Below are 24,838 nucleotides of genomic sequence, written 5' to 3'. Positions count from 1 at the left end.
TCTGTCACCTGCTTTTACCATTTTAACCTGTCACCATCGCTATGTTCACTAAAGTACCTTATTTCCAGCAGTCTTCTTTTTACTTTATTTCGTTTTGTCCTTTTGCTATAAAAGCCCTTTTTATGATATGCTAATGAGGCTCCAAGGTGCCCAGAGGGGCGTTTTTTTCCCTCTCCGGTGCCCAGTGACGCCCCCCTGCAGTGCCCAAGAACGCCTCCTGATCCTCAAATAACCTCCCACAGCCCGGCAAACTGTTCCGCCCCCTCCCAACGTCATAGTCTACCTTGTAGAAATGCCCCGTCCTTCTTCCTGTCGGCGGCCAGAAAAATCGCGCAGGCGCAGTACCGCCTGCGGCCTGCGCGATCATCAACCTCCTCAGGGCAACAGCACTCAGGTTACATCACTGGGCTCAGCGCATGCCCAGTGAGACTTTTGAGGCTGTTGCCCTGAGGAGGTTGATGATCGCGCAGGCCGCAGGCGGTACTGCGCCTGCACGAGTTTTCTGGCCGCCGACAGGAAGGACGGGGCATTTCTACAAGGTAGACTATGACGTGGGGAGGCCGGCGGAACAGTTTGCCGGGCTGTGGGAGGTTATTTGAGGATCAGGAGGCGTTCTTGGGCACTGCAGGGGGGCGTCACTGGGCACCGGAGAGGGAAAAAAACGCCCCTCTGGGCACCTTGGAGCCTCATTAGCATATCATAAAAGGGCTTTTATAGCAAAAGGACAAAACGAAATAAAGTAAAAAGAAGACTGCTGGAAATAAGGTACTTTAGTGAGCATAGCGATGGTGACAGGTTAAAATGCTAAAAGCAGGTGACAGATTCCCTTTAAAGTCTATTTATGTGGTGTGATTTAAAGAAATAATGCACACTTACTGCTGTCGCAGGTCCCTTGGATTCCAGTTTTGAGGAGACGCTATTGGAGATGAGGACTTCAGAAGAACAAGCAGCCACCACAGTGTTGCAGAGACTGCTGCAGGAGCAGCTACGTTACGGGAATCCTAATGACAACCGTAACCTGCTGGCCTTGCATCAACAAGCTACAGGGAACGTGCCCCCCTTTGGTGGAGGTCATGTATCTCAGAACGAGGGACTGAATCCTCAAGACTCCCAGTTAGTTCCACATGCTGCCCGCCAGGAGCCACAAGGGCAGGAGATCCAGGTGGAGAATATGATGGAGAAGCAGATACCGTTAAGAGCTCAGAACAGTGAAGAGCTCCCGACTTATGAAGAGGCCAAGGTGCAGTCTCAGTACTTTCGTGGACAACCTCATACTAGTGTTGGAGCTGCTTTTTATGTAACTGGTGTGACTAATCAGAAAATGAGGACAGAAGGTCGCCCCACAGTTCAGAGGGTTAACACAGGTAGAGTTCATCAGGACGATGGCCTAAAGGACCTAAAGCAGGGCCATGTACGGTCCCTTAGTGAACGACTCATGCAACTTTCACTAGCTACTAGTGGTGTAAAGGCCCATGCCCCTGTTACCAGTGCCCCTCTCTCCCCACAGCCAGGAGATTTCTATAAAACCACTGGATCAAATGAAGTATTCAAGAATCCATCTCACATTGGTGGACAGAAGATGGAACACAGGGGTCCTCCTCCTGATTACCCTTTTAAAAATATTTCCACTCTACCAACTCAAGGAAAATCCAAGGAGATGGGGCATTATTACGGGGACCCTAGAGGCAGTCAGCAGAATCGTTCAGATGGTCCAATGGTCCGTTACCAGCCTCCGCCAGAGTATGGCTCATCAAGGTATGCTTATTTTTCTCCTCTACTTAACCTTACATAACTTTTCTTGTGTAATCCATGAGAACGGTTTCATGAGCATAACAAGTGAAAAACAAACAAAGCAGTCACATACAATAGATGAAGTCTTAAAATGAAATGACACTAATTCTTATGAAAATGTGTAGAAGTCTGGGCCTCATTCCCCTTTCCTAAAATTTTAATTCCTACACATCCCTTGGTTGAACTTGATGGACTTGTGTCTTTCTTTTCAGCCACACCAACTATGTAACTATACAAGTCTCTACTGCAAGTATTGAAATACAGGGTGGGCCATTTATATGGATACACCTTAATAAAATGGGAATGGTTGGTGATATTAACTTCCTGTTTGTGGCACATTAGTATATGTGAGGGGGGAAACTTTTCAAGATGGGTGGTGACCATGGCGGCCATTTTGAAGTCGGCCATTTTGAATCCAACTTTTGTTTTTTCAAAAGGAAGAGGGTCATGTGACACATCAAACTTATTGCGAATTTCACAAGAAAAACAATGGTGTGCTTGGTTTTAACGTAACTTTATTCTTTCATGAGTTATTTACAAGTTTCTGACCACTTATAAAATGTGTTCAAAGTGCTGCCCATTGTGTTGGATTGTCAATGCAACCCTCTTCTCCCACTCTTCACACACTGATAGCAACACCGCAGGAGAAATGCTAGCACAGGCTTCCAGTATCCGTAGTTTCAGGTGCTGCACATCTCGTATCATCTGAAGGCAATCGTCTATGCTGTGCAGATACGAGATGTGCAGCACCTGAAACTACGGATACTGGAAGCCTGTGCTAGCATTTCTCCTGCGGTGTTGCTATCAGTGTGTGAAGAGTGGGAGAAGAGGGTTGCATTGACAATCCAACACAATGGGCAGCACATTGAACACATTTTATAAGTGGTCAGAAACTTGTAAATAACTCATGAAAGAATAAAGTTACGTTAAAACCAAGCACACCATTGTTTTTCTTGTGAAATTCCCAATAAGTTTGATGTGTCACATGACCCTCTTCCTATTGAAAAAACAAAAGTTGGATTCAAAATGGCCAACTTCAAAATGGCCGCCATGGTCACTACCCATCTTGAAAAGTTTCCCCCCTCACATATACTAATGTGGCACAAACAGGAAGTTAATATCACCAACCATTCCCATTTTATTAAGGGGTATCCATATAAATGGCCCACCCTGTAGTTTTAGAATGAACTCTGAGACACTTATGTCATTTAGATTGAAGATGTGACATACATGTATTTTTAGTGGGGGTTCAGACCAATGCGATCCCCCCACCAGTCCAGAGAAACATGGTGCCAATTTGAGTGTTGCTGGCGGAAAAGTTGATAATATGTGAGCACTCTGCATTTAAATGTGGAGACATATTGGAGATAGTGAGCGCTTTAACTCAATAGGGCAGATTTACTCTCGTCAGATAAGTGTACACCTAGACCGGCAGTCTAAAGATGTGTCACATTAATGACACTGACTCAAGCTGTGTGATAAATTTGATGCGTCTCACGAGACACGTTAAACACATTTGTCTAAAGGCCCACGTACACATTACAATATTTTCACCTGAATCCAGCGTTTTCACCATGGCCGGCCCTCAGTCTAATGTGTATGTAGATCTCCCGATTCTCCATGACAAATGAAGTAAGGGGTAAGAATGATTGGGTGTGTTAAGGAGAAGAGCCACTGCCAGAAGAGTGTTCAGTTGACAGCTATGGAAGGTGTATGGACACCTTAACTTTACACCATGCATTGATTAGCTTACGTTGCGGCAAAATTTTACAGCAAAATGTTGTCACAGTTTTGGAGCACAGTTTGGCATTTAAGCAACACTCCTTTCCAATGAACCATTCCTCCTTGTCAGGTGAGCTTAAAAAAAAAGCCTAAACATATAATTACCGTGGTTCAAGTGACAACAGGAAAGAGTCATTACAGCTCCCATGGGGGGTTGTGGCTGTTTCACAGAATCCTCTTTTCATTTCTATGGGAATTACAAGAACAGCTGAGCAAGTGTGCATGCTGGGAGTTGTAGTTTCACAGCAGCTGGAGTTTCTTAAGGTTGCTGATCCCTGAGCTAGACTCTTGATGAGTGTCGGATAAGTCCTGCAGTAGCCTAAAACAAAAAAAATCATCTTGTACCTGTTTCTGAAGTGCCACCACTCTCTGCGGTGCTGGTCCTGTTCTCCTTCCGCTGCTTGTTTGTAAACTGCATTGGGGATGTGCCAGTGCAAGGCATGTGACCGCTGCAGGCAATCACTGCAATCAGCGATTGAACTCTGAGGACCGTGATTGGCATCAGCAGTGACGTTTCATATACTTGCATGTCATCGTGCACATCTTGGTGTTGGTGACGTATACCATGATGTGCAGAAGTAGAGAATGTCACCACTGCAGCCGATCACTGTCCTTAGCGGCGGACCACTGAAGACAGTGTTTGGCTGCAGTGGTCACATGCCATAGATGTCACGTCTTCGCTACTGTTTCTAAACAAGCAGTGGCCGGAGGACCGGACTAGCACCACAGGGAACGACGCTGCATAAAATGATTATGTAGGCTATTATTGCAGGGCTTGTCTCAGACAACCCCTTTAATTTATACCATAGATAGATAATCTTAGAAAATAGAGGTAACCTGTGGAGGAAAGCAGCTGTTTTGATGAAGGTTTCTATGGTTGTAGGGGTTATCAGTCACCTGCCATACTACCGGCTTCACCAGTTATGGGAGCAAAATTAAACCATTTTTAGTACAGTACAGAACCCCATCCACATGTACTAGAAAATTCTGTATGGATTTCACAGCATGCTCATACTGCTGCTGAAATGTGGAAGTCACCATTTGCAGTGTTTCGGGTAAAATCTTTAGCAAGTCCATATTAAAATCTGCATTAAAATCGCAATGTTACACAGCAGATTTTTGCCATAGATTCACCAAAATGTATCATTTGCATTTTGACCTGGCCTTTAATGTGAGTTTAACAGTTTACCCATCATTTTCTATCCACGTCCAGTTTTTCTATTCCGATGTGACACCATACTGTCATAGCCAATGAAATAGTTTGTACAAGAACATAATCCCTTAATAAGCATGCGTCTGAAGAAGGAGGTAGTGAAATGAGGTAGGGAAACCAGTCCTGTACATTCTTGATAGCTGATAAATTATGGCTCTGAATAGAGAGTATGAGGGACGTGACCTACATTCCTCTTAATGACACACGTGTGGATCCACCTTCTGGATGTGGGCAGAAGCTGGGATCCTGACTGGTCCCAACAACTTCAGTCGCACAGAACATCACAAGGCTCTCTGCCTTCGGGAGTTTTCGATTTACTACTGCGGAGACCAAAATTTACAAGTCTCATCTTAAGTCTTTGCATTAAAAAGCCAATATACCTTCTGTCGGGAACATTGCCTCAACATTACATGGAAGTTGGAATATACTTTGGGATTTGGTGCTGAAAAATGACATGGGATTTCTAGAGGATGAAGAAGGAAGGGAGCACCAAATAACTTGGAGAAAGCTGGATAACTTGTAAGATCTTATGTATGTTACTTCTTTATTCATTTCTAGACGTTTGAGTGTTGTTCTATTTCTTTCTTTGTTTTAGCATTTTGGATTGTTGTCTATTGAAATTGGACTATGACCTGATCTATTTGGCCTCTAAAATCTACAGTGAACTTTGGGGGACATTTAGTAAGACCGGCATATTCCGTCTTAACCTGTCCCCCGCTGGCATCAGATGTGCCACGGTTTTTTAAGAGGCGCATCTCTTCAGTTCTGTGCGGCAAAAATAAAATCTATACCAGCAAGGGAGCTGGTGTACATCTCCGCTATAATCTATGGCATAATCTATGCCGTAGATCTTAACTAATGGACCTCCTGCTCCCCGCTTCACCCGCTTTTTGGAAAAGTGGGGATCAGGGCTCCCAACCCTGAAAAGGTCACAATATTTTGCGAAGGTATGGCACTTTTTGGTACCAGTTTTCTGGCCTATACGGGTAATATATGTCCCCTACTTAGTCAGAACTCACTTTGTCTTATTTTTTTTCGTTTTCTTTTGCTTTGATATTTATGCATCTTTTCTCAATGGGAATTCTAAGCAAGCTTTGCACTGTAGCATGGCGCTTGTATTTTGTCATTGTCAGGTGTAGATGTGATTTATGTTTTGCACTAAAGCGCCTTGTGGATGTGCAGTAAAATACTGTATGAAGAATTGTGCTTGCTCAGGTAGTAAACATTTAGCTGCAGACATATCTTTGAGTTTATTTACAGATGTGCTTGTAAGGGTCCATTCACACAATCGAGATTTGATGATTTAGTTCTATGAATGCTCGTTGGTGATGCTCTTTTGAATTCTTGGCCTGTGTAAAGGCCCCTAAATCTTTATCAAATCTCCTAACATCAAGACTCAGCATGTTTATTCTACTTCTAGATTCCACACAGAAATGTTCTGCATTAGCCCCACTGAAAGGGAAGATCCTTGACCCAGCACATCCGCGGCCGAAATCACTGTTAGGCCTCATGCACACGGCCGTAGTTTCAATCCGCATCCGATCTGTGTTTTTTGCTGTCCTAATGTCCTATTTTTGTCCCTTTTGCAGGCAAAAATAGGGCTTCTCTCTAGACAGGGGGAGTTAGCTCAGAGCCAGGATCTGTGTTTTGCGAATGCCCGATTTGCAGACCGCAAGACACTTACGGCTGCGTGCACGGAGCCTTAGCCTCGAATGTATGCTGCAGATCCTCTTGTAAAACACACGTTGGATTTGGTAAACATACCCTAACACTTATTAGGGCCAGTTCAACCAGTTCACACTGAGTTTTTTGGCGCTGATTTTAGTGCGTTTCTGCCTCAAAACAGCCTCCCATTCATCTCAATGGGAAGCAGCATTTGTTTTTGTTTTTTTTGTTTTTTTTTACGGTGTAAAAAAGAAGCATGGAGAAAAGAAGCAACATGCCCTATCTTGGGGCACAATCGGCGCTAAATCTCCCATTGAAATGAATGGGAAGCTTAAAAAAACAGCTCCATGTAAGTCCATGTTCTCTTTTGTGCGTTTTCTGCGTGTTTTTTGGCCCGGATTTGCATCAAAAACCTCAAGCTGAAAATGCAGCTTTGTATTGAAGTGGTATTTTTTAACACATTGGTTAAAAAAAAGAATAAAAAAATCATACAAACCTGTTTTTTCGCGCTAAAAAACATGTGGATTCTGCGCTGATTTTTTAAGCATGCTTTTCAAAATCAGTTCTGTGTCTGTATATTACAATATAGTATTTTAAGTGGGTTGTCTCATAAAGACTACCTATTTTTCTGGGCCTGTTTTAGGCAATATGAACATCATATACCGTATGAGTCCCCAGCTTTGGACCCCCTTCCTTTCTGCAGTGCAACCCCTTTTACACCCCTTGCAAATTATTGTGTGTGTAGCAGTCATTTGTAGCAGGAGTTACATGAGAGAATTGTCATCCTTTATTTTGTGTCCACTTTTTCCATTGTAAGTATCATTAGCATCATGCAACATATTGCATGGAAATCTCAATGCTGTGCCAGAGGAGGTGTAGTGTGAACAGGACTAGATCAAATGATCCATGACAAAAGTCTTTACAGCTCAGCCACTCTTTTACAGTTTTTATTCCATCCTGGACTATATTTCTTATATATCTGTGAAATACATGCTCTGAAATGGCCACTTGGTCAATAGCTATGACTTTCCCTCAGTTGGATGCGGATGATGGGTAGGGTATGTTACTAGTTTTCTTTCTAGGGTTGGATTTTGGATTTTGGGAAAAGTGCCACATTTTTCTTCAGGGCATATTTTCAAAATGTGGCTGCCGAGGTGATCAGCTGCTGACAACCCCAGGCTGAAATCAGCTGCTGGCTGTCAATGTAATGCAAGAGCTACTTGATAATAGGGTATATGGGTGGTGTAATGTTTTAGGAAAATATTAAAATTATTTATACATATATATGTATATATTTTTTTTATTTATTCCACAGGCAAAATCACGATGTGCAACAACATTTTCAGCAGAGATCTCCACACTACCACAGTCCCACCTCTTCCCTTACATCCTTGGGATCTATGAGCCTCATACAGTCCCCTCCACCGTCAGGCATGTCACCATCTCAACAACAGCTTCCCTCCCCAAGCCATGGGGAATTCTTCTCTGGGACACCACGGCCTCATCAAATGTCCAGTCAGTTTCACCATGGAGACTTTTACCGCATGTCTCAGACATACCTTGGTCATCAGCAGCAACCACCACAAATGGACCATGCAAGACCACCCTCTTTACCCTCCCCTTATTCCCAGATGCAGGGCGACCCATTTGCCATTGTTTCCCGGGCACAGCAGATGGTGGCTGTTCTGTCTGAAGAGAACAGGTCTCTACGCCAGGAGCTGGAAGGATGCTATGACAAAGTGGCAAGATTTCAAAAAGTAATTATGGGGCACAGTTTTTTTTTTTATATTGTGATATCGATTCAATTGTTTTCCCATCTTTTATGCTTTTAAAAAAAAATCTTACAATGTGCTGTAAGTTATCCATAGATACACAATATAACAAAATGTGTGGGAATATATCAGAAAACCTAAAAGTAATCAAAGCCACACATAGATTACATATTTTATTAATCATTACAACAATGAATTAAAAAAAATGCAGGGAATGTTGAATAGTGGAATAAACAGGCAAACCCCACAGCAGAGGTAGTAATATGTGGTAATAAATATTTTATAGGTATCTAACCATAACTTGAGACATATTGTATCACCAGTTAATCCAATACTGATCAATGAGATAAAGTGCAGTAACAGTAGTGTAGGGATACCAGGTATTGATAGTGGGGTGACAATGAACATAAATCATCTACCCCATAAATGGATCCTCCCTTATCCCAGGAAACATTTCCCTCTGCAACTCAATGTGAACAGCAAAATTCACTGTGTGAAAAACTGGGTATAGCAGGGTATATGTGGTGGCATGGCCGACACCCAACACAGCCAACAACCAACCACACCCTGAGCATAAATACAAGAGGCAAAATACCTGTAATAATAAATACCAACCAGTTTGGGAAGAACCGAAAGCCCGACGGACGTTTCGCAAAGTGCGCTTCTTCCAGTGCGCACTGTGAATTTTGCTGTTCACATTGAGTTGCAGAGGAAATTTTTCCCTGGGATAAGGGATGATCCATTTATGGGGTAGATGATTTATGTTCATTGTCACCCCACTATCAATACCTGGTATCCCTACACAACTGCTACTATATTTTATCTCATTGATCAGTATTTTTTGTGTTGGATTAACTGGTGATACAATATGTCTCAAGTTATGGTTAGATACCTATGAAATATTTATTACCACATATTACCTCTGTTTTGGGGTTTGCCTGTTTATTCCACTATTCAACATTCCCTGCATTTTTTATTTATTGTTGCATTGATTAATAAAGATGTCATTTTTGTATTTATCTATGTGTGGCTTTGATTACTTTTAAATGTGCTGTAAGTTTCAGCATTTTATTGAACAGATGCTTATTCTCTTTTATATCAGTATAAGGCCTCATGCACACGACCGTTGTTTGCTTCCGCGTCCGTCCGTTTCAGGTGCGGACCCATTCATTTCTATGGAGCTGTTGAAAATGCGGATAGTGCACCGTTTGCCATCTGCGTCCGTGATCCGTGGTTCCAGTCCGTCCCAAAAATATAACCTGTCCTATTATTTCCGCGGAAAACGTTTCGCAGACCCATTCAAGTCAATGGGACCGCTAAAAAACGCGGAGGCACGCAAGATTGTCATCCGTGCGTCCGCGTCCGTTTTATTCCTATCATTTGCATGGCAAACCTGTCCTAGACTTTTTTTTACATTCCTTTATGTCTGGTGGTCCTCCAAAAATAAAGGAAGACATACGGAAACGGATCACGGAACAACGGAACCCCATTTTGCGGAATGGAACACAACAACGGTCGTGTGCATGAGGCCTAAGTTAGATATCTCCACTTTTGGGAGGGGAGGAAACAGGTGCAGTGTGTCATTACAGAGGGAGTGTATAGTTGGCCATGCTCCTCATGACGTTGTCTTGGCACATTTTAGATGGAGATGGAAATCCAGCGAGTCTCTGAAGCATATGAAAATCTTGTAAAATCTTCTTCCAAGAGAGAGACTTTGGAGAAAGCTATGAGAACAAAACTGGAGGGAGAGATCCGAAGGATTCACGACTTTAACAGGGACCTCAGAGGTAATCTACGGCCGCGTGAAAATGTTTTAACGGCGCCAGCATAGTAAACTGCACCCTAAAATTCAGACCTTGATTTTTGAACAGATGATCTTGTTAGGAATTATCTCTGTCTCCATTGCGCTGGTATCATGCATCCAGTTTTTGGCGCTGTTTTGATGCTGAATACATACAAAAGAATGGGAAATATATAGCAAAGACTTGTCCTTCTCCTTTCTGTTGGATCCACTTCTAGCTTTGGATTCTAGCTATCTCCAGAAGGATATAGATACTCTAGAGCAAGCATGTCAAACTCAAAGGCTAACATGGGCCAAAAAAACAAAATTTAAGTTTATGTGGGCCGCATAAAAAAACCCCAAAAAAAAACGTACATTTTCATAGAACAACATTGTTGTTTCATGACTGCTGACCCCCAACATCCCGTTGCCCAATAACACAAGTGAGACCTATATATATATATATATATATATATACAAATATTAAACTTCACTATAAGACGCACCTAGGTTTTTGAGGAGGAAAATAAGAAAAAAATATTTTTAACCAAAAGTTGTGCTTTTGGTGGGCTTTGAATTAATGGTGGTCTGTGCATGAAACTATTATGGGGGATCTGTGGATGACGCACTGTCATGTGGGGGATCTGTGGATGACGCACTGTCATGTGGGGGATCTGTGGATGGCACTGTTATGGGGGACCTGTGGATGGCACTGTTATGGGGGATCTGTGGATGGCACTGTTATGGGGGATCTGTGGATGGCGCTGTTATGGGGGATCTGTGGATGGCGCTGTTATGGGGGATCTGTGGATGGCACTGTTATGGGGGATCTGTGGATGGCGCTGTTATGGGGGATCTGTGGATGGCGCTGTTATGGGGGATCCGTGGATGGCGCTGTTATGGGGGATCTGTGGATGGCGCTGTTATGGGGGATCTGTGGATGGCGCTGTTATGGGGGATCTGTGGATGGCGCTGTTATGGGGGATCTGTGGATGGCACTGTTATGGGGGATCTGTGGATGGCGCTGTTATGGGGGACCTGTGGATGGCACTGTTATGGGGGATCTGTGGATGGCACTGTTATGGGGGATCTGTGGATGGCACTGTTATGGGGGATCTGTGGATGGCGCTGTTATGGGGGATCTGTGGATGGTGCTGTTATGGGGGGGATCTGTGGATGACACTGCTATATGTCATCCACAGATCCCCCTCATAACAGTGTCCCCCAATACACCGGGCCCCGCCGCTCACTGAAGTATTTATAAACGTGAATCCTTATCCTGTTATTAAGTTGAACTAACGCTGCGCTCTCCCATGTTCCCATGTCCCCCTGTATCCCCATAGCACTTACTTAAGCTTCAATAGCAGGCAGAGCGGACGGCACCAGTAACGTCACTCACTGATGTCGAGCGTCTGCTCCGCCTGCTTCATTCATAAAGTGGGCGGAGCAGGCGCTCGACGTCAGTGAGTGACGTTACTGCTGCCGTCCGCTCTGCCTGCTATTGAAGCTTAAGTAAGTGCTATGGGGATACAGGGGAACATGGGAACATGGGAGAGCGCAGCGTTAGTTCAACTTAATAACAGGATAAGGATTCACGTTTATAAATACTTTGAGCGGCGGGGCCCGGTGTAAGAGTACAGTGACTGCACCGGGCCCCGCCCCTAGTTACGGACTCCAGCCCCTCCTCTCTCCCGGCTCATACATAGCAGTGCATCTTTGCGGGGCCGCAAAGATATTCATTGCGGGCCGCATGCGGCCCGCGGGCCGCATGTTTGACACCCATGCTCTAGAGAGAGTTCAGAGAAGAGCTACTAAACTGGTACATGGATTGCAGGATAAAACTTACCAGGAAAGATTAAAGGTCCTTAACACGTATAGCTTGGAAGAAAGACGAGACAGAGGGGATATGATAGAAACTTTTAAATACATAAAGGGAATCAACTCGGTAAAGGAGGAGAGAATATTTAAAAGAAGAAAAACTGCTACAAGAGGACACAGTTTTAAATTAGAGGGGCAAAGGTTTAAAAGTAATATTAGGAAGTATTACTTTACTGAGAGTAGTGGATGCATGGAATAGCCTTCCTGCAGAAGTGGTAGCTGCAAATACAGTGAAGGAGTTTAAGCATGCATGGGATAGGCATAAGGCCATCCTTCATATAAGATAGGGCCGGGGGCTATCCATAGTATTCAGATATATTGGGCAGACTAGATGGGCCAAATGGTTCTTATCTGCCGACACATTCTATGTTTCTATGGATTAAAAAAGAAAACTGAATCAAAAACTGCATGTGTGTTTGTACCCAAATGAGTACTTTTGTATTCTTCATCTTAAATAACTGTTTATTTTAATGAACCATAGGCTTCATTCACACAGTGCTGTTTTGGTGTAGTTGTATAATTCTTCAAAAATCTGTGTGTGTGTGTGTGAATAAGGCTTTAGCGTGGCGTTCCATAGTTTAAAGGGGCTTTTCAGGATCTGATCAGTGTGGTTCCCGCACCCAGGATCCCCACCAACCAGCTGTTTGAGAAGACATTAGTGCTTGCAGCTTTGCATAGACCATGTCATGTTCATCGGTCACATGGCCTAGGCGCAGCTCAGCTTCCTTGAAGTAAATGGGGCTGAGCTGTGATTCCAAGTATGGTGCTGTGCTTGGTGAGTGGAGAGAAGGCCACAGCACTACTGCGAGCGCCGGTGCCTTCTCAAACAGCTGATAAGCGGGGGTCACTGGTGCCAGACCCTCACGGACTCTTCAAAATTTTGGAAAACCCCTTTAACTACTGGAGCTTAGATGTTCCTGCGGTTACATGGAAAACCAAATGCAGTTTTTCCCAGTGAAAATCAGTGAAAACCATCATTGGGCAGCTAGCTTCATCAGTCTGAATACATGAAACCAGATACTGTTGTCCAGGGTGTGCTGTGCTTCTCTATTATATATTGTCCCTGTGCCACAATATACTCATCACTAAATTCACATAGCAACAAATCCAACAAAGCAATCGTGACATTCCATAAAAAAAATCTGAAATGATGTATAAAGTTCTGGTGCTTCCACTTGACCGATGGGGCCGGATGGTCTGCAGATCATCTGTACTTGCATGTAAGCTGTGGGAATGCCGTTAATTGAATGATTTGCTTTTCGGAAGTGATGTTATTGGGAGGATTTGTTTAAATGACGCTATAGTTTAGACATTCTCTTCAAATTGCTTGGGTGTTTCTAGTATTAGAAGCCCGTCCCTCAGCAAGACATTTTTCCATTATTGTCATTAAGTTGTGACTCCTGCAACTATAAAGAGTCATCTTCTTTTAATCTGCGTATCCTATTCATTGAGTCGTATAAAGCTCAATGGTCGTTTAAACCATGCAGCATAATAAGAAACAGCTGGTATTCTGCAACAGTAGAGCCTACCTCTTTTGTCTACTAGAAGACTTGTATACCTTCATATGCTTATAGTTTATGTTCATGGTTACTGTGAGCAATGTTCAGTTTCCCAAAGTAGACTGATTCTTTAAAGTGTGCCTCCAATTATAAAGAGCTTTCCAAAAAGCAATTGGTACAAGCGAAGCTAAGAAACTTTGTAATATATCCTATTATTAAAGAGAAGTGCCTCTTTTTACATTTATTGGGCTCCTTTCCACCCTGTCCTCCTTAAATGTTCAAGCACCCTGAATTAATTGATCAAATCCATCGGCAGAGAGAAGGCCGTTTGGCCACTTTTACATGGTCTGTATTTGGTTAGTAATTTTCAGTGTTTGTAAGCTGAAACCAGGAGTGGAACCTACAAAGAAAAAGTATAATGGATGTGTGCCTCTTCTGTATTTTACACCTACCCTTGTTTCTGGCTTACACATACTGATGAAAAATGCTGACCAATACTGACTATGTGAAAGGTTTTTTTTTCAGCTTCATGAGAGATCAGATTCCATGCTGCCCATAGAGGTTTATGGAGAAGGAAGAGAGGAGGAGGAGGTAGCTGCAGAGTGAGAGAGACACAGAGACTTCTACTGTCTCATCCCAGTGTTGAATTTACAGCTACACTGCTCATTACTGCTGTATTGTGTCGTCCATGCTGCAGTTGCTTCGAGTGGTGTGCTACAAATCTCTTCTTCTGCATATGATTTGTATGAGAGTCATCATAACAGCTAGTCTCCTACTCCCTCCTTCCCCTCCCCTCGTCATAGACTTGTAACCTGATCTCTCAGTGAAGCTGAAAAGCAGTCTGTTCTCTGGATATAGATTTGATCAGTTAATTCAGAGTAAGTGAACATTTAAGGAGGAAGGAGGTGGATAAGAGTCTGATAACTGGAGAAAGAGGCATTTTTCTTGAATAAAATATGTTACAACATTTCTTATCTTTACTTATACTATTGATTTATGTGAAGGTAGACTGTAAAATGTAGTGGACCCATCATCTTTAAATTACTTATGAGAGATTAATTGGTATTTGAAAGGATGCTGTTGCTGGATGTGTTATAGCGTCGTAATAAAGTTTTTTATAATTCATCATGAATGCTGATCTTGCAGATATTGAGGGAAGTAAAAGTGTGTTTGTATAGTTATATGTGCTGCTGTTTACATATATACATCTAGTCCTTGTTGCTGTGAGTTTGTGAAACTGCTTGATGTTGGAGTCAATAAGTATTGTTTTTACTCTTCTGTATTAAAGAACGAATGGAAACTGCTAATAAGCAACTTGCAGCAAAGGAGATTGAGGGATCAGAGGACAACCGGAAGACCATATCCCAACTACTAGCACAGAGTGAGTCCCCCGCGGTGATCATTTGTTGTCCATGCTGTGCTTGAAGTTAAGGCTACTTTCACACTGGAGTTTTGGCTTTCCGTTTGTGAGATCCGTTCAGGGCTCTCACAAGCGGTCCAAAACGGATCAGTTTTGCCCTAATGCATTCTGAATGGAAAAGGATCCGCTCAGAATGCATCAGTTTGCCTCCATTCTGTCTCCATTCCACTTTGGAGGCGGACACCAAGACGCTGCTTGCAGCGTTTTGCTTTCCGCTTGACGAAACTGAGCTAAACGGATCTGTTCTGACACACAATGTAAGTCAATGGGGACAGATCAGTTTTCTATGACACAATCGAAAACGGATCCGTCCTCTATTGACTTTCAATGGTGTTCGTCTTGGCTATGTTAAAGATAATACAAACGGATCCGTTCTGAACGGATGCAGACGTTTGTATTATATGAACGGATCCGTCTGTGCAGATCCATGGAGTATGAAAGTAGCCTAATTTGTGTCATAAGAGCAAACCAAATGAAATGAATGTTTGTGTGTGTTCCTGTTCTTATAGATCTATGCAGCATATACATTGATGTGTTTAACACGTGTATATACAGCGTATAGGCTTCAGGGAACCCTGCCACGTGACCACTTTTACACCATGAAGTTTGAGGAGTTCTGCCATCGGCCTGTGTATTCTGTTGACTTGGCTGCAGCCGTGCATATTATTATCACATTGCTTACTCTGCTAAAAGGGCAATCATTATAATAATAGGGGTTTGGAATTTATGTATTTGGCAAATATAATATTTGCAGGGTTTGTCTCAAGAAAGACCTTTTTAATGTGAGACTTGATTACTGCTGATCCAGCTCCTAAGATGCTGGCAAACAGCTTTGTGTGGGGACGATGTGGCTGCCTGCTCATTTAATGTAATTTAGCTTTACATGGAGCCAAGTCAGATACATGACAGTCCATGTACGACCTGAGTCAGCCAGAGTGACAGCTGGTTCTTGTTAGCGTCTCTGCTCAGGTTTATAGTGGGGTACCTCCTTCTATGAAATCCAGAAGCCCTATAATTGGGGAAGTTCAAACGAAAAGAGCTGGAGGAAGAGGTGCTTTCCACAGAGTAGTGGTAAAGATGATCTGCACGGAGGTGCCTGTCACCTACCGTCCCCTGGATCTGGCCACTGCCGTTTTCCTCCTCACTGATACAATTACTTTCAGTCTTGTGCCCGGGAAGTGCAACCTCTTCAGGTAAGGCTCCTTATGAACTGCATGCTTGTGCCCATCGCCCCAGTGATCACGCGCTGTTGTTGCTTTTTCCTCTATTTTCAGCTTTGCATAAGATCTAATTGGACATAGGACCTTTGCTTTCCTGATTTCATAGCCCGCTTGCTCAAATTACTGAAAAATCTGTCACTATGCCTTTATTTATTACCTTTTGTTTTTATATCTATACAGTCGGGGAGTAAGTATAAGGCTGCATTCAAATGTCAGTCGCATTGTAGCAGGTGTATGATGGCTACAGTACCGGAACTTGAACTAAATCAAGCTTAGCTCTTTATAACACTCCTTGGTGATCAGCGTTCAGTTTAGGTACAAGAGTTGTAGCTGCTTTCTGGATGCAGTCTGACTGCATGTAATGAGCTCGCTGGGTACGTGATAAGCTGTCGGTGGTACTTACAGCTGTGAGAATCAGGTATTCATGTACCTGACCAGCGACCACACATGCCCCCTAAATGTAACTGCTGTGGCCCGCATCTCACCTCCTGAGCCCCCCGCTTCATATCTTTATCAGAGATAACAGAAAATGGCAGCTACTGATGGCCACCACAGAGGGACAGCGTTTGGGGCTGCACTGTGGTATTTGGTTTTGCGGGGATGGTATTTTGCACTATGGTAATGCTGACACCACCTACTTTTGTTGCCCTGCCTTTTGTCAATTTGGACCCGCTTACAACATAGGGCCACTTAGTTTTTTTTTCCAGGGCTGCTTTAAGTTCCCATTTCCCCCTCTGCTTCTACTGCCCATTTTGGTGCATATATGTAGCAACACTACATTCTTATTGTAGTTCACGATTTTTGTGTACAATGTCAGTACATTTGTAATGGCAGTGAAATATCTATAATTTGTCTAATGAATACTGGGAATTTACCTTAGGCCCCCTGCACACGAACGTGTGCTTCCCGTTGCCGTATTGCGGACCACATTTGTGGATCCGCAGTACACTCGTGCCGTTCCGTGGGCATTCCGCATCACGGATGCGGACCCATTCACTAGAATGGGTCTGCAAATCCGGAGATGCGGAATGGTGCTCTACGGAGTGCTTCCGTGGGGTTTCATCCCGTACTTCCATTCCGCAAAAATATAGAACATGTCCTATCTTTTTGCGGAATGGCCGGATTAAAGTGAATGGGTCTGCGATCCGCTGCGGCTGCCCAACAGACTGTGTTCGTGCATTGCGGCCTGCATTTTGCGGGCCGCAGCACGACCACGGGGTGCACACGTTGGTGTGCAGGGGGTCTTATGCTGATCTACAGGAGAAATACTGCCTTGTCTGTCTTTAACAAGTTATTCATACTAGGAGCAGCATTGGTCATTACTGGTCAATATGATTGATTTAAAGGGCTCTTGTCACTTCATGCTATGCAAATAAATGTGTGAAAAAGCCCTATGTCACGGCCTTCCCCACACATAGGGCTGAACCTGAAAACTGATTCTTTCCAAGTTAAATGAAAGGCATAGATAATGATTAGTAGTCGCCTATGGGGAAGGGGATTTTACTTAAAATTAAATGAGTGTTTTTGTCATTGTGTCTAATAATTTGTAGAAACAAAGGGCTGGAGAATTACTTGTATTGATGTCGGAATCCACTGTTTGATTTGTATTTTTCTTCTTCGCTTCATCTGGATCCCTTGTGTTTGAAGTCTGAGTCTTTCATCTCCATTTTCCCACCCTTCGGAGGGAGGGGTGATATTATGTGGTTCCATGTATGTAGCCAAGCTTTTGAAAAATTAAAAGAATTTCCAGCTATAGTGAAGCAGACAATCTGGTTTTAAAGCCTGGCTAATTGTATGAGGAAATTAGAGGTGCTTACATATTTTCTGTGGGAGTTACCCAGCCAGACCATATTTTCTGTGGGAGTTGCCTCATTTCTCTTTTAAAACTAAATTTCTGTGGGAGTCACCTTTTTTTCTTTTTTTTCTTCTTTTTTTAATACCCCGCATATTTGTTTGCCTTTGAGTACTCAGGAATGGACAGATATTTATTATAAAGAGTTTAAAACCTGTCTTGTAGCCAGTGTAAAAGTTCCTCAAATATCCCAGGTAGCTCAAGGTGTGGGAGTAGGTTATGGTGGTACAGTATTTGGATATATCACTGCAGCAGCTGTGGAAATGTAATATTAAATAGTGGGCTTTCAAATAAATGGCCATCCATGTAATCAGTGGACAGTACACGGGGGCGGACTGGCCCTAGACCCTACAGGTAAATTTCCCAGTGGGCAGATGCCCAAGGGGCCACCCAAGGCCTCCTCATGGCCACAAGCTGGGTACATAAAGATCTAATTCTCCCGGCATTAATTATGTAGGAGCCAATAGGACAGTGATAAAGCTTCATACTGTGGCGCGGACGGCAGCATTTTTTGAAGCAGTGTAATATTTGGTTCTGCTGGGGCAGTATTTTGTGCTGTACTGTGGTATTCTGTTCTGCTGGGGCTGTATATTGTGCTGCACTGTGGTATTTGGTTCTGCTAGGGCAGTATTTTGTGCTGTACTGTGGTATTTGGTTCTGCTGGGGCAGTATTTTGTGCTGTACTGTGGTATTTGGTTCTGCTGGGGCAGTATTTTGTGCTGTACTGTGGTATTTGGTTCTGCTGGGGCAGTATTTTGTGCTGTACTGTGGTATTTGGTTCTGCTGGGGCAGTATTTTGTGCTACACTGTGGTATTTGGTTCTGCTGGGGCAGTATTTTGTGCTACACTGTGGTATTTGGTTCTGCTGTGGCAGTATTTTGTGCTGCACCATGCTATTTGGTTCTGCTGTGGCAGTATTTTGTGCTACACTGTGGTATTTGGTTCTGCTGGGGCAGTATTTTGTGCTACACTTCAGTATTTGGTTCTGCTGTGGTAGTATTTTGTGCTACACTTCTGTATTTGGTTCTGCTGGGGCAGTATTTTGTGCTGCACTGTGGTATTTTGTTCTGCTGTGGCAGTATTTTGTGCTACACTGTGGTATTTGGTTCTGCTGGGGCAGTATTTTGTACTACACTGTGTTATTTGGTTCTGCTGGGGCTGTATATTGTGATACAGTGTGGTATTTGGTTCTGCTGGGGCAGTATTTTGTGCTACACTTCTGTATTTGGTTCTGCTGGGGCAGTATTTTGTGCTGCACTGTGGTATTTTGTTCTGCTGGGGCAGTATTTTGTGCTGTACTGTGGTATTTGGTTCTGCTGGGGCAGTATTTTGGGATGCACTGTGGTATTTTGTTCTGCTGGGGCAGTATTTTGGGATGCACTGTGGTATTTTGTTCTGCTGGGACAGTATTTTGGGATGTACTGTGGTATTTGGTTCTGCTGGGGCAGTATTTTGTACTACACTGTGTTTTTTGGTACTGCTGGGGCTGTATATTGTGATACAGTGTGGTATTTGGTTCTGCTGGGGCAGTATTTTATGCTGCACTGTGGTATTTGGTTCTGCTGGGGCAGTATTTTGTGCTGTACTGTGGTATTTGGTTCTGCTGGGGCAGTATTTTGTGCTACACTGTGGTATTTGGTTCTGCTGGGGCAGTATTTTGTGCTACACTGTGGTATTTGGTTCTGCTGTGGCAGTATTTTGTGCTGCACCATGCTATTTGGTTCTGCTGTGGCAGTATTTTGTGCTACACTGTGGTATTTGGTTCTGCTGTGGCAGTATTTTGTGCTACACTGTGGTATTTGGTTCTGCTGGGGCAGTATTTTGTGCTACACTTCAGTATTTGGTTCTGCTGTGGTAGTATTTTGTGCTACACTTCTGTATTTGGTTCTGCTGGGGCAGTATTTTGTGCTGCACTGTGGTATTTTGTTCTGCTGTGGCAGTATTTTGTGCTACACTGTGGTATTTGGTTCTGCTGGGGCAGTATTTTGTACTACACTGTGTTATTTGGTTCTGCTGGGGCTGTATATTGTGATACAGTGTGGTATTTGGTTCTGCTGGGGCAGTATTTTGTGCTACACTTCTGTATTTGGTTCTGCTGGGGCAGTATTTTGTGCTGCACTGTGGTATTTTGTTCTGCTGGGGCAGTATTTTGTGCTGTACTGTGGTATTTGGTTCTGCTGGGGCAGTATTTTGGGATGCACTGTGGTATTTTGTTCTGCTTTGGCAGTATTTTGGGATGCACTGTGGTATTTTGTTCTGCTGGGGCAGTATTTTGGGATGTACTGTGGTATTTGGTTCTGCTGGGGCAGTATTTTGTACTACACTGTGTTTTTTGGTTCTGCTGGGGCTGTATATTGTGATACAGTGTGGTATTTGGTTCTGCTGGGGCAGTATTTTATGCTGCACTGTGGTATTTGGTTCTGCTGGGGCAGTATTTTATGCTGCACTGTGGTATTTGGTTCTGCTGGGGCAGTATTTTGTGCTACACTTCTGTATTTGGTTCTGCTGGGGCAGTATTTTGTGCTGTACTGTGGTATTTGGTTCTGCTGGGGCAGTATTTTGTGCTACACTGTGGTATTTGGTTCTGCTGGGGCAGTATTTTGTGCTACACTGTGGTATTTGGTTCTGCTGTGGCAGTATTTTGTGCTGCACCATGCTATTTGGTTCTGCTGTGGCAGTATTTTGTGCTACACTGTGGTATTTGGTTCTGCTGTGGCAGTATTTTGTGCTACACTGTGGTATTTGGTTCTGCTGGGGCAGTATTTTGTGCTACACTTCAGTATTTGGTTCTGCTGTGGTAGTATTTTGTGCTACACTTCTGTATTTGGTTCTGCTGGGGCAGTATTTTGTGCTGCACTGTGGTATTTTGTTCTGCTGTGGCAGTATTTTGTGCTACACTGTGGTATTTGGTTCTGCTGGGGCAGTATTTTGTACTACACTGTGTTATTTGGTTCTGCTGGGGCTGTATATTGTGATACAGTGTGGTATTTGGTTCTGCTGGGGCAGTATTTTGTGCTACACTTCTGTATTTGGTTCTGCTGGGGCAGTATTTTGTGCTGCACTGTGGTATTTTGTTCTGCTGGGGCAGTATTTTGTGCTGTACTGTGGTATTTGGTTCTGCTGGGGCAGTATTTTGGGATGCACTGTGGTATTTTGTTCTGCTTTAGCAGTATTTTGGGATGCACTGTGGTATTTTGTTCTGCTGGGGCAGTATTTTGGGATGTACTGTGGTATTTGGTTCTGCTGGGGCAGTATTTTGTACTACACTGTGTTTTTTGGTTCTGCTGGGGCTGTATATTGTGATACAGTGTGGTATTTGGTTCTGCTGGGGCAGTATTTTATGCTGCACTGTGGTATTTGGTTCTGCTGGGGCAGTATTTTATGCTGCACTGTGGTATTTGGTTCTGCTGGGGCAGTATTTTGTGCTACACTTCTGTATTTGGTTCTGCTGGGGCAGTATTTTGTGCTGTACTGTGGTATTTTGTTCTGCCGGGGCAGTATTTTGGGATGCACTGTGGTATTTTGTTCTGCTGGGGCAGTATTTTGGGATGTACTGTGGCATTTTGTTCTGCTGGGGCAGTATTTTGGGATGCACTGTGGTATTTTGTTCTGCTGGGGCAGTATTTTGTACTACACTGTGTTATTTGGTTCTGCTGGGGCTGTATATTGTGATACAGTGTGGTATTTGGTTCTGCTGGGGCAGTATTTTGTGCTGCACAGTTGGCTCTGTTGGGGCGGCATTTGGTTCCTTACTACAGTAAGCCCACATATTGAAAAACTTCTCCTGGATGCTTTAGTGTTCCAATGCAAATGGTCTGGTTTGTCATGCAAAAATAAATTGCCAGGGCACTAATTTGCTTGTGTGAGATGGTCCACAGTCTGAGATACTGTAGATGTGGATATAGCCTTTAGTCCGAGGTAGATGTGGAGGTTATTGCCTTACCTACTGGGCAACCAATTGTACTTTAACCTGACCAAACAGGAACCTTGTCATGGTTGTTCCTGGTTGTTCCACTTTCACCAAGTCAATAGTCATTATCCAATTAACCTAAATGATAGTCATTAAAACCTCAACTATAGAAAGTACATACTTTATGGACAAATGTTGTAAGACCTAACCATTCTACTATGTAAATTCAGATACATTGAAGTATTACACCGGTCAGCCCTAACATTAATGTCGTGTACTACTTGGCTACACGCTTCCATATGCAGCACGCTGCAATGCTCTGTGTGTTCTGACACCTTTCTAAAGTTGCCAACATTGAAAGGGGTTGTTCAGGGGTTTTATTAATGATCTATTGTCAGGATAGGTCATCCATATCTGATCGGCGGAGGTCTGACACCCAGAACCCCATCAGCTGTTGAAGAGGAGGCAGTGCTCCATGCGAGCGCTGCTCTCTTTTCATTACACTACGCATCATTTCCATTGCAACTGGGGCATACTGTAATTACAAGTACTCAGTTTATTCAAGTGAATGGAGTGAGTACTCATAATTAAAGTGTACTTCCGAGACGATGAGCAGTGGATGCAACCCCGCATGGAGCGCCGCCTCCTGTTCAAACAGCTGGTCGAAGGGAGTGCCGATCAGACATTGAGGTACTTCTACCGATCAGCTATTGATGACTAGGGATGAGCGCACTTTCAAGTGTTTTCAAGTTCGACGTACAAGGTTCGGGTTTACCTAAGAATTCCGTTAAGTTATGGTCCGTGGTAGCGGAATCCATAACGGAATTCTTAGATAACCTGAACCTTGCCAAACTTGAAAACACAAGTTCGCTCATCTATTGATGACCTGTCCTTACATTTTTGTTTGTTTTTCTGCAGTTTGTACTATCATAGCACAAATCTTATGAGCATCAGCGACCCTTGGGTGTCTATGACCCTGTTGTAAATTCACTGGTTGTCCTTTCTTGAAAACTTTTGGCAGGTAATAACCACTACATGCCAGGAACAGGTCAGAAGAACTGTCATTGTGCAGATTCTCTGACCCAGTCATATAGCCATCACAATTTGGCCATTTTCAACTTTGCTTAAATCCTTACAGTTACCTGTCTCTCCTGTTTCCAACTTATTAACTGAACTGACCGTAATATATCCCTGCGCTCGGTTGCCATGGTTTGGTGCTGCAAATCTAAAGCAGATGGCCCAGAATTGCCATGTTTTTTTTGATAAGTACAGGTAGCACACATGGTTTTTATGGGCTTCACCTGTGTTAGCTTAGAAAATCAGCTGGTGTTTTGCCACGCTGTGTGGCACTTTTCCGCCCCACAACCGCTGCTTGAAAACCCTTATGGCAGATCATTGTTTATCATCTCCATGTTCACTGAGCTACAAAAATGGCTGGAAAAATTCTGTGCAAAGATGGCCCAAAAAAGTAAAAAAGCTTAAGAAAGTCGAGAAAGTCTAGGTGCTTACATAATTTCTTTTCTGTTCCTTTTAAAGAGGTTGTATCATGAAGATAACACCCTTTTTTTAAATAGCACATTAGGCCATATGGACTTCATTGAGGCCATTTGTTGGAATACCCAACATGCAATTTTACATTTCCCCTGCCATGGTTCATGCCAAGAAATGATTAGAGAAGCTGATTCCATGATGATCAGCCGGCTTTCATATGACGTTGAAGCAATGAATGAGTTTATTTTCCAGCAATCCATAAAAAAAATCATTTATTAAAAACATCCATCAAAAAACTGTAAAAAAAAAATGGCCTACGCATTTCTGACAGAATGTGACTTGTACTTGGTCATGGAGTTACATTACATAGCCCCTTTAATGCATGCCGCCTTATTTTTTTTCTGGTTTCTTACTGCCCTTTATGTTTATATCAGCAGGTGGAGGGATTTTAACTGAGGTTTCTCACGGCCTCTCACATAAGCCAGTAAAGACAGCAATTAGTTGTCTCGGTGTTATACTTTCAGTAGATGCACGTAGATAAAAGCGTCTTCTAGAGCTCATTACAAGTGGCAGGCTTTGCCTTAGTCTTGTTCACGTGTAAACCTTTGCCCTGATTCACCTTCCTCCCACGGCCTAGGTTCAGGAATGCAGCATTACTGGTCGGTCAGCGACTGGGTGGTTATGGCTGCGGGGACTCTTCTTCCCAGATCTTCTGATTAGTTATTGTTACCAGTCACTTGCTGTTTAGCAATGTCATGTCACCAGTCCTGTTCTATGACAATCTCCTCTGAAATTAATGAAATAATTATGTCTGGACCATGATTAGTTTTAATTCTTTCCTCTCTGACTTTCACTTGTCTCTTTTAATATGTTACCATTAAATTAGTTGGAAATTTCATTTGTTCCTCCTTCTGTAAACTGGGGTTTTCCAGGTCCTTGCTTTTCCCAGTAAATTCCACAATATGCCCACAATCTCTATACAGAATCCTAAGTTTAGCAACAGATTTTCTGAAATGAATGTTACAAACATAATTTTTGTTTAATCCATTACTAGCAAATAACTGCTGTAGCTTTTACACATCACAAAAAAAAAATACCCAAGCAAACAAAAAATGCCACTATGGATATAACCCGATTTTCATAATTCCTATAGACTTTAAGGCTAGGTCTACACGACGACATTTTGTCGCACCAATGTCGCGCAACAATTTTTATACTGATAGTGCGACATGCTGCGACTGTGGATGGATTTTTCTGTGACTGTCGCAGTCGCAGCATGTCGAATTGCGACACCATAGACTATCATTATAAAAATTGTCGCGTGACAAATGTCGCAGTGTAGTTGTGCCCTATTGTCGTGCAACACATGTTGTCGTGTAGACCTAGCCTAAAGGGGTTGTCTGGGTTCAGAGCTGAACCCAGACGGCCACGTTTTCACCCAGGCAGCATTGGAGCATTTCATGTATAGCTCAGGGCATGGGCTGTTTGTTTACATTTTTACACTGCTAGGCTTAGGCCTCCGGCTAGCAGTGTTGTCAGTGACGTCACTGGCATTAATGGGCGGG

The 24,838-nt window shown here is 43.2% G+C and overlaps 1 protein-coding gene across 3 annotated transcripts in view; it reads left to right on the top strand.

Moving 5' to 3' along the window:
• Positions 1-24,838, top strand: part of AMOT (angiomotin) — a 74,400-nt gene that overhangs the window by 34,476 nt on the left and 15,086 nt on the right. Inside the window, exons 3-6 of one of the 3 annotated variants that reach the window (XM_040442005.1) lie at positions 888-1,755; positions 7,767-8,208; positions 9,866-10,010; positions 14,669-14,761. In XM_040442005.1, the coding sequence (XP_040297939.1) occupies positions 926-1,755; positions 7,767-8,208; positions 9,866-10,010; positions 14,669-14,761 (1,510 nt within the window). In that variant the 5' untranslated portion in view covers positions 888-925. Of the gene's footprint in view, positions 1-887; positions 1,756-4,508; positions 5,318-7,766; positions 8,209-9,865; positions 10,011-14,668; positions 14,762-24,838 lie in introns of those variants that run through there. The other 2 variants (XM_040442006.1, XM_040442007.1) reach the window with 2 other exon arrangements.

This window comes from Bufo bufo, chromosome 8, assembly GCF_905171765.1.
Source record: "Bufo bufo chromosome 8, aBufBuf1.1, whole genome shotgun sequence".
Classification (NCBI taxonomy): Eukaryota; Metazoa; Chordata; class Amphibia; order Anura; family Bufonidae; genus Bufo; species Bufo bufo.
This window is presented reverse-complemented; position numbering and strand designations above follow the sequence as displayed.